General features: G+C 58.5%; 1 protein-coding gene across 1 annotated transcript; it reads left to right on the plus strand.

The window, feature by feature from the left end:
* Positions 1-220: 220 nt before the first annotated feature.
* LOC149852942 (DLA class II histocompatibility antigen, DR-1 beta chain-like) lies at positions 221-7,111 on the plus strand. Its single transcript, XM_090028487.1, is given in 8 exon segments — positions 221-467; positions 848-1,002; positions 1,004-1,060; positions 1,092-1,146; positions 3,964-4,245; positions 4,419-4,529; positions 6,011-6,034; positions 6,413-7,111. Coding segments are annotated over 8 exon segments (804 nt in total). The 5' UTR covers positions 221-361; the 3' UTR covers positions 6,427-7,111.
* Positions 7,112-12,779: the final 5,668 nt, after the last annotated feature.

Below are 12,779 nucleotides of genomic sequence, written 5' to 3' on the forward strand. Positions count from 1 at the left end.
GGGTGGCTGAGCCCTGGAGACGGGGCTTCCCCCTGGGGTGGGTCCCCGGGAGCAAAACGTGCCCCTCTGTGGACGTGGCCCTGGGCTCCCCTCCCTCCAGCACCCTCCAGCTGCCCCGGGGCAGGGCGGTGCGGGGGCAGGCACCCACTCTGCTGCAGCAGGGACAAGTGTGGCGCGGGGCCCCTGAGCCCGGCTGCACCCGGCGACAGATGACGCCGCTCCGCCCCGATGCTGACTGGTCCCCGGGGTGGCGAGGGGCTGTCCCCGGGGTGGGGCAGCGTCGCGGGGCTGCTGCTCGGAGCGGGGCAGAGCACGTCTCACTGTCGGACATCGAGGGGTGGCAGCTCTGCCCTGCGCCGCGATGGGGACCGCTGGGACGCCGGGGGCCGGGGGCCGCTGGGCGGGGGCTGTGCTGGCGACACTGGCGGTGCTGGGGACCCGCGTGGCCCATTGCACGGAGCCCCCCGGTGAGCAGGGCGCGGGGGGGCCGGCAGGGCCTGGAGCCGCGCAGCTCGGGGCTTTTCTGCGCGGGGAAATGATCCCCGGGGCTGGGGCAGGGGTGTCGGGGGGGTGCGGGGGGACCCGCAGTGCACGGCCGGGGCAGTGCTGGGGGCAGTGACACCCCCGATGGACACCGGGTGCTGCACGGGCAGTGGTCTGAGGTGGGGGTCACTGGGGGGGGCAGGGTGGGGGGGCAGCCGGGCAGCCCGGGGGGGGTCGGGCGGGAGGGGGGCAGATGGCGGGGGGGGGGGGGGTGCGGTCCCAGAGCAGTGACTGCCCGGGCACTCTGCCCCCGGGGTCTGCGGTGGGGGGCCCTGACCCGCCTCGCGCTGTCCCCCCCCCCCAGAGCACTTCCTCTACCAGGGCAAGCATGACTGTCTCTACACCAACGGCTCCCAGCGCGTGAGGTATCTGTACAGGTACATCTGGAACCAGCAGCAGTTCGTTCACTTCGACAGCGACGTGGGCGTGTACGTGGCGGACACGGAGCTGGGGGAGCCTGAGCGCCAAGTACTGGAACAGCCAGAAGGCGGTGCTGGAGGACGGGGCGAGACGGGCCGCACAACTAGTGGACATCAACACGCACAAAGTTCTGCCGGTACAACTACGGGGTGTTTGAGCAAGGCCACGTGATCGGCCGCAGCGGTGAGTCCCGGGTCTGGGGCCGTCGCTGGGGGCAGAGGCGGGGGCGGGGCCGGCAGTGGGGGGGCGGGGCCAGGCCCGGGGGTGCTCGCCCACAGCCCCGCCCCCTGCGGGCGCTGGGACGTCATCACCGCGCGCCCGGCGGGGTCTGACCCCCGCCCGAGCAGGCCCGTGGGGCTGGGCGCAGCGCGGTGTCACGGGGGTCGGGCGCCTTCCCCGGGTGCAGGCCAGGAGCTGCAGCTGCCCCCCCACAGCCCCTCCCACGCCGACAGGGCAGGGGCAGCGCTGCGCCAGGGCCGCGGGCAGAGCAAGGGGCAGGTGTGACTGGGAGGGGAAAGAAATCACATGGTGGGGCACACGAGGAGGTGGGAGTGCAGATCCCGGGGGGGCAGGTGGGGTGCAGTGGTACTTGGGGGTCACACTGTCACCCTGCGGGGGCACGACCATGGGGCAGCTGCAGGGACACTCCTGGGGCAGGGGGCAGCTGGGGCAGTTCGGTCACACCGGGGTTGCAGAAGTGCCCCAGGAGCATCAGCCCCCCAGGGCTGGGGGAGGGGAGGGGCGCAGGGGTCGCCCATGGTCAGGACGGACAGGAGCCCAGGCACTGCCTGCGGTGCAGCAATGGGAGCTGTGGGCTCGGGGGGCTCGGCCCTTCTCCACCCCCAGCACTGCTGTGGCTGGTGAGGGGCGCTGGGCCCGGGGCCCGGGGGCAGGCTGCGCGGCACCCACCAGGGACTGAGATCAGACACCAGTCACTGCAGAGAGCTTTGCCCAAGGCCCTTCAGGGGGGTCCAGGCAGGGGCACTTGGCCACAGGCAGGACCCAGGGAGCTCAGCCCTGTGGAGCCTTTCCCCGGGGTGGGGGCAGGTCCCTGCTGTGGGAGGGGGCACCACAGCTGGGGGTTTCCTGGGGCCCAGACAGCTTTGCCTGCCCAGGTCCCGGGGAACGCCCCATTTCCAGCAGGGCAGAAACCCAGAAGGGTCTCGCTCCTCTCCTAGAAGACAAGCTTCCTGCTCTTGGTGTGGGGCAAGTCACTGCATTCAGGGGTAACAGGAATCTCATCCTGATGAGCAGGGATCCTGGTGTCCTGTGTTTAAAAATCCCAAATTCTGTGATTAAAAAGCCCCAAATACACATTTTTCCATGACTAAAACGGAACTCCACTGTATATAGAGCTGTCAGCTGCACACAAGGTTTATTGAGATATTTAGTTTTAAACCTATTTGGAAACCAGCCAGTGCCTCAGTCATTACAATAAAATACAATCCAAATACCTCTGTATTTTGGTATTTGATTGTGGTCATTGATCCTGGAAAATCAGAGCTTCCCCTGCCCACTTCAATCACCAGGATGTGGGGCCAGGCGCAGCTGCCCCCTCCCCACCTGCCCGTGCTGCTTTGTGCTACTGAGCAGCCCTGAAATGGTGGTGCCGATCACTACCAAGCCACAGCCCCCCCAGCCATGCTGGTATACCTCACTCCTGACCTGCACCCCTGCATCCTCACCAGTGCCCCTCACTCTTGAACCACAGTCCCTCATGCCCACTGGTGCCCCACACTCCTGACCCACAGCCCCACACCCCTGCCAGTTCCTCTTATTCCAGGCAACCCCCCACGCACCTCACTCCTGCTGTTGCCCCACTTTCAATCCACTTCCCCCTCCCCGAGGCCGCAGCCCCTCTGTATATTGGGAAGGGCGGTTGTATGGGGCAGGGTAGGTGCCCAACCATAGGCAACAGCATGAGTGATGAGTTGGGGTGGCATGTAAGCAGGGGGCATGCCCCTCCACATTTGTGTGCCCTCAGTGGGGCATGAGGCTATAGCTTGGCTGGACCACCACCAGGCAAGAGCTGCCTTTGTGGCTCAGCTGGTGGCACCTGGCACAGGAGGGTGGAGCAGGGTGGCAAGACTCACTGCTGCTGCTGCCACCAACACCTCCCCGCCAGCCGTGCCACCATGGAGTAAGGCCGTGCCACCAGCAGGGTGAGGAGTAGGAGACCGGAGGACTCGCATGTGAGCCTGCACCTCTACCTGACCGCCTTTTCTCTTTAATGGACAACATCCACATTTTTCTGCAGCAAATGGAAAACCCAAACCCCTGCTTATGAAACGCATGAAGCGGTCTCCTGGGGACAGGGACAGGTCCCAAACCTGGGATATCTTTGCCACTCACTGCCACTCCCAAGCAAAGCCCCTGGCTGTCCACAGCTGGAAGCCATTAACCCAGGACAGGACACTTGGTGCTGCAGCCATAGAGCTGGGCCTCCAAAATGGAGAGGTCTCCCCCTGAGATCTTGAATGAAAAAGGGAATCCAGAGCCTTTGAGAGACCCTTCTGGATTCAGGTCATGTGCAACTAAAAAAAAAGAAACTGCAATGAAAGTTTAGCTTTAATTATAAAAATATCATACTGCCTTGAATGCAACATGCAGCAGAGAAGGCAGCAGCAACAACATGCATCGGGGGGAAAAAAAATTTCGTTACCATAAGTAAGCAAGTAGCAGCAGGGAGGCTCCCACTTGCTCTGCTTCTTGAAAGTCCCTGCACATTTGATTTACACATTTGCTCGGAAACTGCTCTTACCGTATTCCTCAGTTAAGATTCAATTGCAAAGCCCAGTTAGCTGTTCTTGGGGAAAAGCATGTGTGCTGCATGTGAGAAAACACAGCAGTTTTATAGTGGCACCAAAGTAAAGATTTAAATAAACTCAAGGCTGAGGGGTGAGAGAAACTGAGGCAGGCAGGGGTTGGGGGAGAAAACGTTCCCTGATGGAGGACTCCTTCTTTCTCGCAGCTCATTCTCTCCATCTCTTTCCCTCTCAGTGAAGCCCAAGGTGAAAGTCTCCCCAACAAAATCAGGGGCCCAGGCCCACCCGGACACACTGATTTGCTCCGTGACGGGGTTTTACCCCGGCGGGATCGAGGTGAAATGGCTGAGGAACGGGCAGGAGCAGACGGCCGGAGTGGTGTCCACGGAGCTGATGCAGAACGGAGACTGGACCTTCCAGATCCTGGTGATGCTGGAAATGACCCCCCGGAGCGGGGACGTCTACACCTGCCAGGTGGAGCACAGCAGCCTGCCGGGCCCCGTCGCCGTGCTCTGGGGTGAGGAACGGGGAGCCCGGGGCAGCCCCTGAGGTCTTGGAGGGGAGGGGTCTCCCTTTGTGCAGCCCCACACGGGCTGTCCAGGGTCAGGCCCCTTTGCCACAGGGGCAGGGGTGTGAGCAGGGGGTGGGAGCCCGGACTGAGCCCTTCACCTCCGGCCCCTGTCTCCACAGAGGCGCAGTCAGACTCGGGCAGGAGCAAGATGCTGACGGGGGTCGGGGGCTTTGTGCTGGGGCTGATCTTCCTGGCGCTGGGACTCCTCGTCTACCTGAGGAACAAGAAAGGTGAGTGGGGCCCGGCTGGGATGCTGGAGCCAAGGCATCGTGGGGCAAAATGCTCGGCCTGTAGGTCTGTCTGCTGGCTCCGCTCCCTGTCACACCCCAGCACGAGCTGCCCTGGACTTGGTTAGGGGCCTGCCAGTGTCTCCCCTCCTGGGGCTGGGGCTGGATCCCACTGTCCCTCCCGCCTCTGAGGGGCAGGGCCGAGCAGGGGCCATGGGTGGGCAGAGCTGCCCCTGCCTTGACTCTGGGCATTTCCTCTGCTCTGCTTCAAGGCAGTGACCCTGGGCTCGGAGGTGCCAGTCCCTAGGGGGTGGGGGCCCCTGGGTGTACCCCACTGTGGGACTTCATGGGGCTGAGGTATCGGGGGCTTTCTGCCCCAAACCTCCCTCCTCTGTCCTGTTGCTCGTCTGCTGGCGCAGACCAAGGTTTTCCCCTGGCAAAACGTATTGTCCCAGCAGACCTTCATTTCAGCTTCCCTGGGCTCTGACCGTGTTGCTCCAGCAAAGGAAACTTTGGCAGCTGGGGGGTCCGACTGGGTTTGTTCAGTGCAATATAATGCAGATCCTCAGCCCTGCAGGTGTGAGAGGCTGCAGGTGCCAGGGGTCCCGGTCTCCCCCTTAGCCCAGACAGTCGGGGAGGGGTGTGGGACAGGAGCAGGATTGTCTCGCCTACACCAGACCCAGGGAGAAAACGTCCCCCCACACTGGGAACGGCAGAGGGGAGAATAACAGCCCTTTCCTGGAGGCAGGAGATGAGGAGCAGCAGCAGAAAGGAGAAAGCGCTGCCCCCGGCTCTGCTCCCTGCGAGGCCCAGGCAGCTTTCACACCTACCTGGGAACTAGCGGGTGCTGCTACTGCCGTATTTCTCACATATAATGCTCACTGTGATTTCCACCAGGTGGAGGTTTTTTCTTTTTGGAGGAAGAGTGTCTGTGGTATGAAAGGATAGTATATCTTCTCTTGCACCCGTGCTTATCAGAATCCGTTTCCTTATTGCTGACACCCCTCGCCACCTCCTTCTTCCCTACATTTTCAATTGCTGCTTTTGGCATAAAAAAAACACAGCGCGGGCTCCTCCAAAATGTGCACAGCCATGGTCTGGTCTAGGGCTGTTCCTGGCACTCGATTCTGCCCGTGTCTCCCTGCCTGTCCTCGGTCAGGATGAAAATACAAACGCAGCTTCCCAGCTGAGACTGTGGCTCACACAAGCGTGACCCTGGTTGAATTCATCCTCACTGAATACTCTCTGGAAATAGAGACCGAAGCACAGAGTAGTGAATCCAGATCAGGGAAATACCTACACGTGCACACAGGGAACCCCTCTATCCAGCCCTGTCTGGGTGAGACCGTGATTTGGGTTTTTAATGGGAGATGAGGGGTCCCTAATGGGGTCTGCCCCGCACCTCCGGGCTAGGGCAGGATCTCTGGTCTCTCCGAGGGGCTGCCTCTGGTGAGACTCTCACCATGTTTCTCCTTGTTTTCCAGGCCGCCCCGTTCCCCAGCCAACAGGTAATTTCCATCTCAGTCCACCCCTATGAAGCCCCCCGCCCCCTCAGGGACCACAGGCTGCACAGGGGGCCCATGGAGCGGGTGCCCCTGCCCTTTCACCCCAGCACTTGCCCAGCCCAGCATGGGTGGGAGCTGGAGCATGGAGCATTTGCAGTGAGGAAGAGGAGGAGTCTGCATCGCCCTCATTACTGCCATTCAGGCCACACCTAGAGCTACTCCCAGGGTCAGAGCATCCTGGGCCCTACAAAAGCATCCCCCCACCCGGGGGCTCCAGACCAGCCTCTAGAGAGGCCCTGGCCCCTGTCAGACCCCCCCGTGGCCCTTCCCCAGGGCCGCTAGTCCCTGCCCCGTGCTGACGTCTCCCCTCTCTCCCCGCAGGGCTCCTCAGTTAGATCCTGCAGCGTCGGGGCCGGCGTTGCCCAGCGTGAGTCTCCAGCCCCGCTCTCCTGGCGCCCGTCCCTGTATCTGGAGCTCTTCTCCCTTCCCTCCAGCCTCACCTGGACCCTGGGGCTGACTCCTCAGAATTAACCCTTTCTCTGCCGAAGCCTGCACCACATCTGCACTCAGAAATGCTACTGCTTTTGGGGGCACCTTCAGGGGACTCTGATCTGAGACACGGGGAGCTGTAACAAGGCCGTTTCCAGCAGTTGTCACAGCCCTTTGGATTGAGACTCCCGCGGGGCCCCAATTTAAACTAATATGCCCTGGAAAGGACCAGTATCACCCTCAGCCTGAGCGGTGGAAACATGATGTTAGGAAAGGAGAGGATGGAGGAGCCCAGTGATACCCAGGGGACACGTGCTCTACCCTTGGGCCAGGGTGGTCCCGGGGGGGTCTCTGAGCTGGTAGCCACCTTGTTACAATTGAGATCTGGCCTGGGGTCCCTGGGTGTCCCATGGGGCTGTTGGACAGAAGCAGGTTGGGGTTGAATCAGGTGCCTTGAAACATGTGCTGGAGCTTGTGCTATTTAATTGCTCCTGCTACTGCTCTGGATCACTCCCGGGGACTGGAAAGGAGCAGCTTTCTGTCCTGCTGGGGGGCGATGGTGTTTCTGACCAATAAATTGTCTCAGAGGTTCCTGCGATGTGTTGAGCCCTCTCTTTTCAGAGCTTCATGTCCCTGGGGCTGTTTCTGAAGCCGTGCGGGTTCACACCCCCGTGTAGCAAGGTCAGGCTCCCCCACGCGCTCCTACCTGCAGCTGGTGTTTCCTCAGCCCGTGGCTGCCACATGCCTTTTGATGGTGGGAGTTGCAATCAGGACTCAAATGGGAGTGAAGCTCTGACAGAGGCTGACCTCGGGGCTGCCACCAATCCTGCTGTGATCCACAGGCCTCACTTCAAGTCACCTTTGGTGCCTTCCCCCTGGGCTCACCCCCCATGTCTGGACAGGCTTGGAGGATCGTCTCCTTCAGGAACGACCACTCCTCTTGGACTCCCAACTCCCCCCCCCTCTGGGACCTCAGTGCCTCCTCGACTAGTCTCCTTATCTCAGTGAAATCCACCCTCCTGAAGTCCAGGGCTGCTGCCTTGCTGCAGGCCTTCGCCACCTTGCGCTGGATGGTGAATCCCAGCAGGCGATGGTCGCTGTCGCCCAGGTGGCTGAGCACCCACAGACCCCCCACCAGGTCGTCGCCTGTGGCCAGGACCAGGTCCAACAAGGTGTCTCCCCTGGTGGGGTGTGCACCTCCTGGGTTAGATGGAGGTCCTGTATCTCAGCTAGGAACCTACGTGAGCGGTCAGACCTGGCTGACTGCTCTTCCCAGCAAATGTCCGGATAGTTTAGGTCACCCGTGATGACCACGTCCTTTGACCTGACTACCTCCGCGAGCTGACCTGACAATTCCCAGTCTAGCTCGTCTCCCTGGTTGGGTGGTCTGTAGTAGACCCCCACCGTCAAGTCCCTTTCCCCCCGACCCCCTTGTGTTCTGCCCCAGAGCGCTCCAGTCCGCCCCTCCTCTGACCCAGCGCTGCTTGTTGAGGACGTGAATTGCTCTTTGACGTAGGGCACCACACCCCCGTCTTTCCTCCCTGTCCTGTCTCTCCTGTACAGCCTATAGCCCTTGATGTGCGTGTCCCACCACGTTTCAGTGAGCCCCACTATGTCTGGGTTGGTGTTAGCTAGCAGGAGGGCAAATTCCTCCGGCCTGTTCCCCATACTACGAGCGTTACTGTATAGGCATTTAAGGCCTTCTGAAGGTGTATGCACCACCCTCCTAATCCAGGACTATCTGGGTCTCTTCCCTGGGTATTTCTTCTGCTCACTGTCAGTCTTGGCTGGGCTGTTCTTGTGGGCGACACTTGGTTTAGTGGTCCAAGGCTTCCTCCGACCTCATCCTCCTGTTCCCCCAACGAGCCTGGTTTAATGCCCACTGGAGGAGATCAGCCAACCTGAAAGAGGACACATGCTTACCTTTGGGGGAGAGGTGAAGCCCATCCCACCCAAGCATGTCTCTCATCTTGAAGTCCAAGAAGCTGAAGCTCGTCTCGAGACACCATTCCCAAAGGTGCAAGTTGACCTCTCTGATGCAGGTCTCATGGCGTCGTCCATGTCTGCTCACTGGAAGGACAGATGAGAAGACCACCTGTGCCCCGTCCCCTTCAGCTTGCCCCCCAGCGCATGGTAGTCCATCAGATGATCTGGGCTTCTCCTGGCTGCATCATTAGTGCCCACATGAATTAGTACCATGGGGTAGTAAATCAGTGGGCTGGATAATGGCTGGGATCATCTCCGTCACATCCTGAATCCTCGCTCCGGGCAGACAGGAGACCTCGTGTGTCAAGGGATCCTGGTGACAGGTGGGACCCTCTGTACCTCTCAGGATGGAGTCGCCTATGACGAGCACTCGGCGTCTCTTCTTCCGGGTCAACTTGCCTCCTTCAGTCTGTTCAGTGCGTGGAGTGGCCTCCTCTCCAGAGGTTTCCTCCTCTCCTTCCTCCTCCTCTCCAGTGTCACCCGGGCCTCATCCCTGTTCTCCAGCTGGACTGGGGGAGCTGGTCGTGCACCGTTGCGAGCAGCCCTGGCTCCGGAGGGAAACTTCTGCCATTCTGCTGTGGAGGGCATCTCCCGGGGTGCTTCTCCCTTTGGTGCTTGGCCCTGCAGGGAAAGGAAATACCCATCAATTTTGTCCTCCACTTCTCTGATGCCCCTCAGCCTGCTAACCTCCTCCTGGAGCTCCCTCACCTGCACCTCTAGGGCCCTAAGGCGGGCGCCTGCAGGACAGGTGTGGGGGCCTCCGTTCCCTGCCCCGCCCCGGCCCCGCTGGGAACCATATCCCTTTTGTCAGTGCTAGGTGGTGGAGGGGGAAACACTGGCAATCACAAATCCACTGTGACTGAAGTGCTGGCAGGGGCTGACCTGGGAGTGGAGGGCCACCAATTTCTGCCATGATGCACACAAGGGGATGCATAGGGGATGCAGACGGGTGCACATGCACCCCTGAACGTGGCAGTGCATCCCCCGTGGTGTCTGCAGGAGCTCCCAGCTTACCGCCACCACGCTCCCACTGCCGCCAGCACAGCTGTACCCCCCCAGCCGTGGGGGGCACGCACCATTCATGCAAGCAACTTCTGAGTCTTCCCCATGAGGCTCAGCCCACAGCTCAGGAGGGGCCGTCTGGACCTGCTGTGAGACCAAAGCACTGGGGAAATCCCGGCTGCCTCTTCTGCGGAGAAGGGGAACTATAGCATGAACGTAATGAAAGGAGTGACTCCCAGACCTGGCAATGTTTCCTCTGCTACGAGCTGGCAAGGCCTGAATGAGTCCAGGGGAACTGAGGCATGTGGCACCTGTGACGGAGCCCAGCTTGTTCTCAGCGCTCAGACAGGAGACAGCGGAGAGGGGCTTGGGGCTGAAGGACTCCTCTGAAGGGGTGAGGGCTCCCCAGAGAGTGTCACAAAGGATGGTAATATGGGAGCGTGGGCATCTCCGAGCCTAAGGAGACAACAGGGGTAGTGCTGGGGCTGCTATGATCCAGGGGAGCCCTTCACATAAGATATCAACTAGAGCCCAAGGCTTGGCCTGGGAGTTGTGACCCAGGGCAGCACCTCCCTGTGGGCCAGGCAATGAGCCCCCAAGCTGAGGATAGCCCCTCCCTCACTGCCCCTCATGTCACTGGACCATGTGCCACATCCTGTCTTGCAGCTGCAAGGTGCTGGCATCACTCCACCACACGCTGCTGGAGCTAGTGGATCTCCCATGCCCGCGGTGGGGACCCCAGGACACAGAGAGTTGCAAAAATGTCCCATGTGGAGGGGTCCCCATCCAGCCCCTCACTAATCATGGGGCCTGGGGCACCTGTGTCACTGGTTACAGGGTGATGGTGCTAAGGACTTACACTGTGCACTCTCCTGCTGCCTTCCCAGGCAAGAGCAAGGCAGAAGCTTGAGTTGGGAAAGACCCTCGTCCAGCTGCCAGAGAGGAGACGATCAGCTTCCTCCTTCAATGCATCTCTGACCCTGTACACTGGCACCCACCCCAGCTGCCCTGCCCCTGGCACCCCCTGAGACTGCATGCTAGTGCCCTCCCCGTGTGGACATGCAGGGTGGGGAAGGGGCACACTCGTCCTTTCCTGTCTTTTAAGAGCCAGTTCCAGCCTGGCCCCAGTGACGGCTGACTGTGACACTCAAGCTAAGCTGGGCCTACTCACAAAGTTAAAATACAAACTACTGATGGCAATTGCACAGTGCAAGAAGATGTGAGTTTGTGGCTAGGCCATCTGACAGCAAATCATGAGGTGTCCCTTCCAGCTTATCTTACTGTAGTCAGGATCATTTTAAGCAGGCTCCTGTTGTCTGGTATGTAGCTGTATAAAACGTCTGTCCTTGATTAATTAGTATGGTAAATATTTCTTTTGCAAAGAATTAAGGTTTATGTGCAGGAAGAGTCAGTCTCCATATGTGATAGATGTTTCCTCCTGATTTCCTCTTGTTTTACCTTAGTGCTTCCCTTAATCTTTGGGGGACGATTCCTCAAAAACCATGTGCTTTCCCTGGTTGTTAATCCATTTCTTGATATGTCCCCAACTTAGTAGAAATGGATAACCTCTTGTCACTGAGGTGCCTCCTGGCTCTGGGGGGCACCCAGTGTGTGGGGCGCAGCCCAGCGCACTCCCCAGCGGACCCGGGAATGGACCAGCAGCGCGTCTGGGCGACTTCCGGGTCTGCTGCTGAGCTCACTGGGGGCTCCCCACCTTCTCATAGGACACTCCCTCCACCCCGGCATCTCGGCATTCACGAGCCATGCCTGGTACCTCCCCGTACATAGAAAAAACATTTAAAGGTGTGTCTATGGCTGAATCGCTGATTCTCTGAATCAGCATGAAATCGGCAGATTCGGAGTTGGCCGAATTGAATTGAGGCAGTGATCCAGATCAAATCACTGTCCCCAATTTGAGCCAAATCCAAATCTGAAACGAATACAGCCTGTTTTGTACACCACTAGTGCCCATCCCTCGCAGCCATTACCACTCAATATACTCTGATGCAAGCCTTGAGCCTTCTCTGGCTCCTGTCTCTGCCCTTCCTCTGGCCATGACACTTCTCTGGCTGCATCTCTGCCCTGCTCCTGGGCCTGCTGAGACCACCACCACCCACTTCTCACTCCCTAAACCACCAGCCCCTGATGCATTTGTAAGGCTGCCTTGTCTTAACCCCTGCAAGTGCAGAGTCTCCCTCTGTCTGTTGCTGTCCCTATCCTCTTCTTTCACCACCAACGGCTGCTGACCTCCTCTCCAAACTGTGCTGCCCAATGCAGTAGTCTGGGAGCTGACCTTGCCTGTGAAGACTAAGGCAAAAATGGCATTGAGCACTTCAGCCTTTTCTGCATCTTCTGCTGAAAACTTCCTGTAATAGGGAGCCCCCTTTGTACACTCCCCTTCTGGGCACTGATAGAATAGAAGCCCCTTCTTGCATGCACCTCTTGTGCATTTCTTTTTCTTTCTAAGTATTGGCAGAGACCTAGCACACTCATGCATGGGGGTGGTAAGGCTTGAAGCAAGCCAAAAACTGAAGTGGCTTTCAGTAGGAGAACCCTACAAACTACATCTGCATCTCAACTGAGCTCAGTGTCACTAAGGAAAACAAAAGAGCTGAAATATCCACTGAAACAGGAAGTGTATAAGGGACAAGAAAAGTCAAGGTGCATTGAACACATTACTGTAAATATACCCTGGTGAACGTGTTCACTCTTTGATTAAGACCCATTTCCCAAAGCAAACTTCCCATGTCTGTCTAAAGGTTGATGCTAGATCAGTCTACCTGACTGCATCTGACCTAATTCACTCACTGTCCCCAGTGGACTTTGATCCTCACTACCTCTTATGGCATTTTTATATATTTCTCACAGTGCGTTTTTATTTGTCATCTGTCTTATCTGTGGCCTGATATTTTATGTTTTATATCTTTTAATTTTTAATGAATGTATTCCTTAGAGGAAGTCATACGATGTATTACTAAAATGATTATTATAAGAATACATTGGAATTGTAATTACTGGGATTGGATTGCTGTATTGGGGTGGTCCCCTAAGTGAATGGAGTATAAATGAGTCGGTAGATAATTGAATGACAAAGCAAGAGCCTCTGGCTGTTAACTGACAATAGCCTAGCCAGAGGAACTTACCGTTACAAAACTCTACTCTACAAGCCATTTTAAGATAATCAACCCACTTGAAACCTGCAAGTCAATCAAGTCAAGGGTGGACTCCCAAAACTGCACCATCGGGTGTAGCCCCCAGTGACTGTGACCGA

Source organism: Crocodylus siamensis, chromosome 15 (genome assembly GCF_052110815.1).
Source record: "Crocodylus siamensis isolate JL-2025a chromosome 15, ASM5211081v1, whole genome shotgun sequence".
NCBI lineage: Eukaryota > Metazoa > Chordata > Crocodylia > Crocodylidae > Crocodylus > Crocodylus siamensis.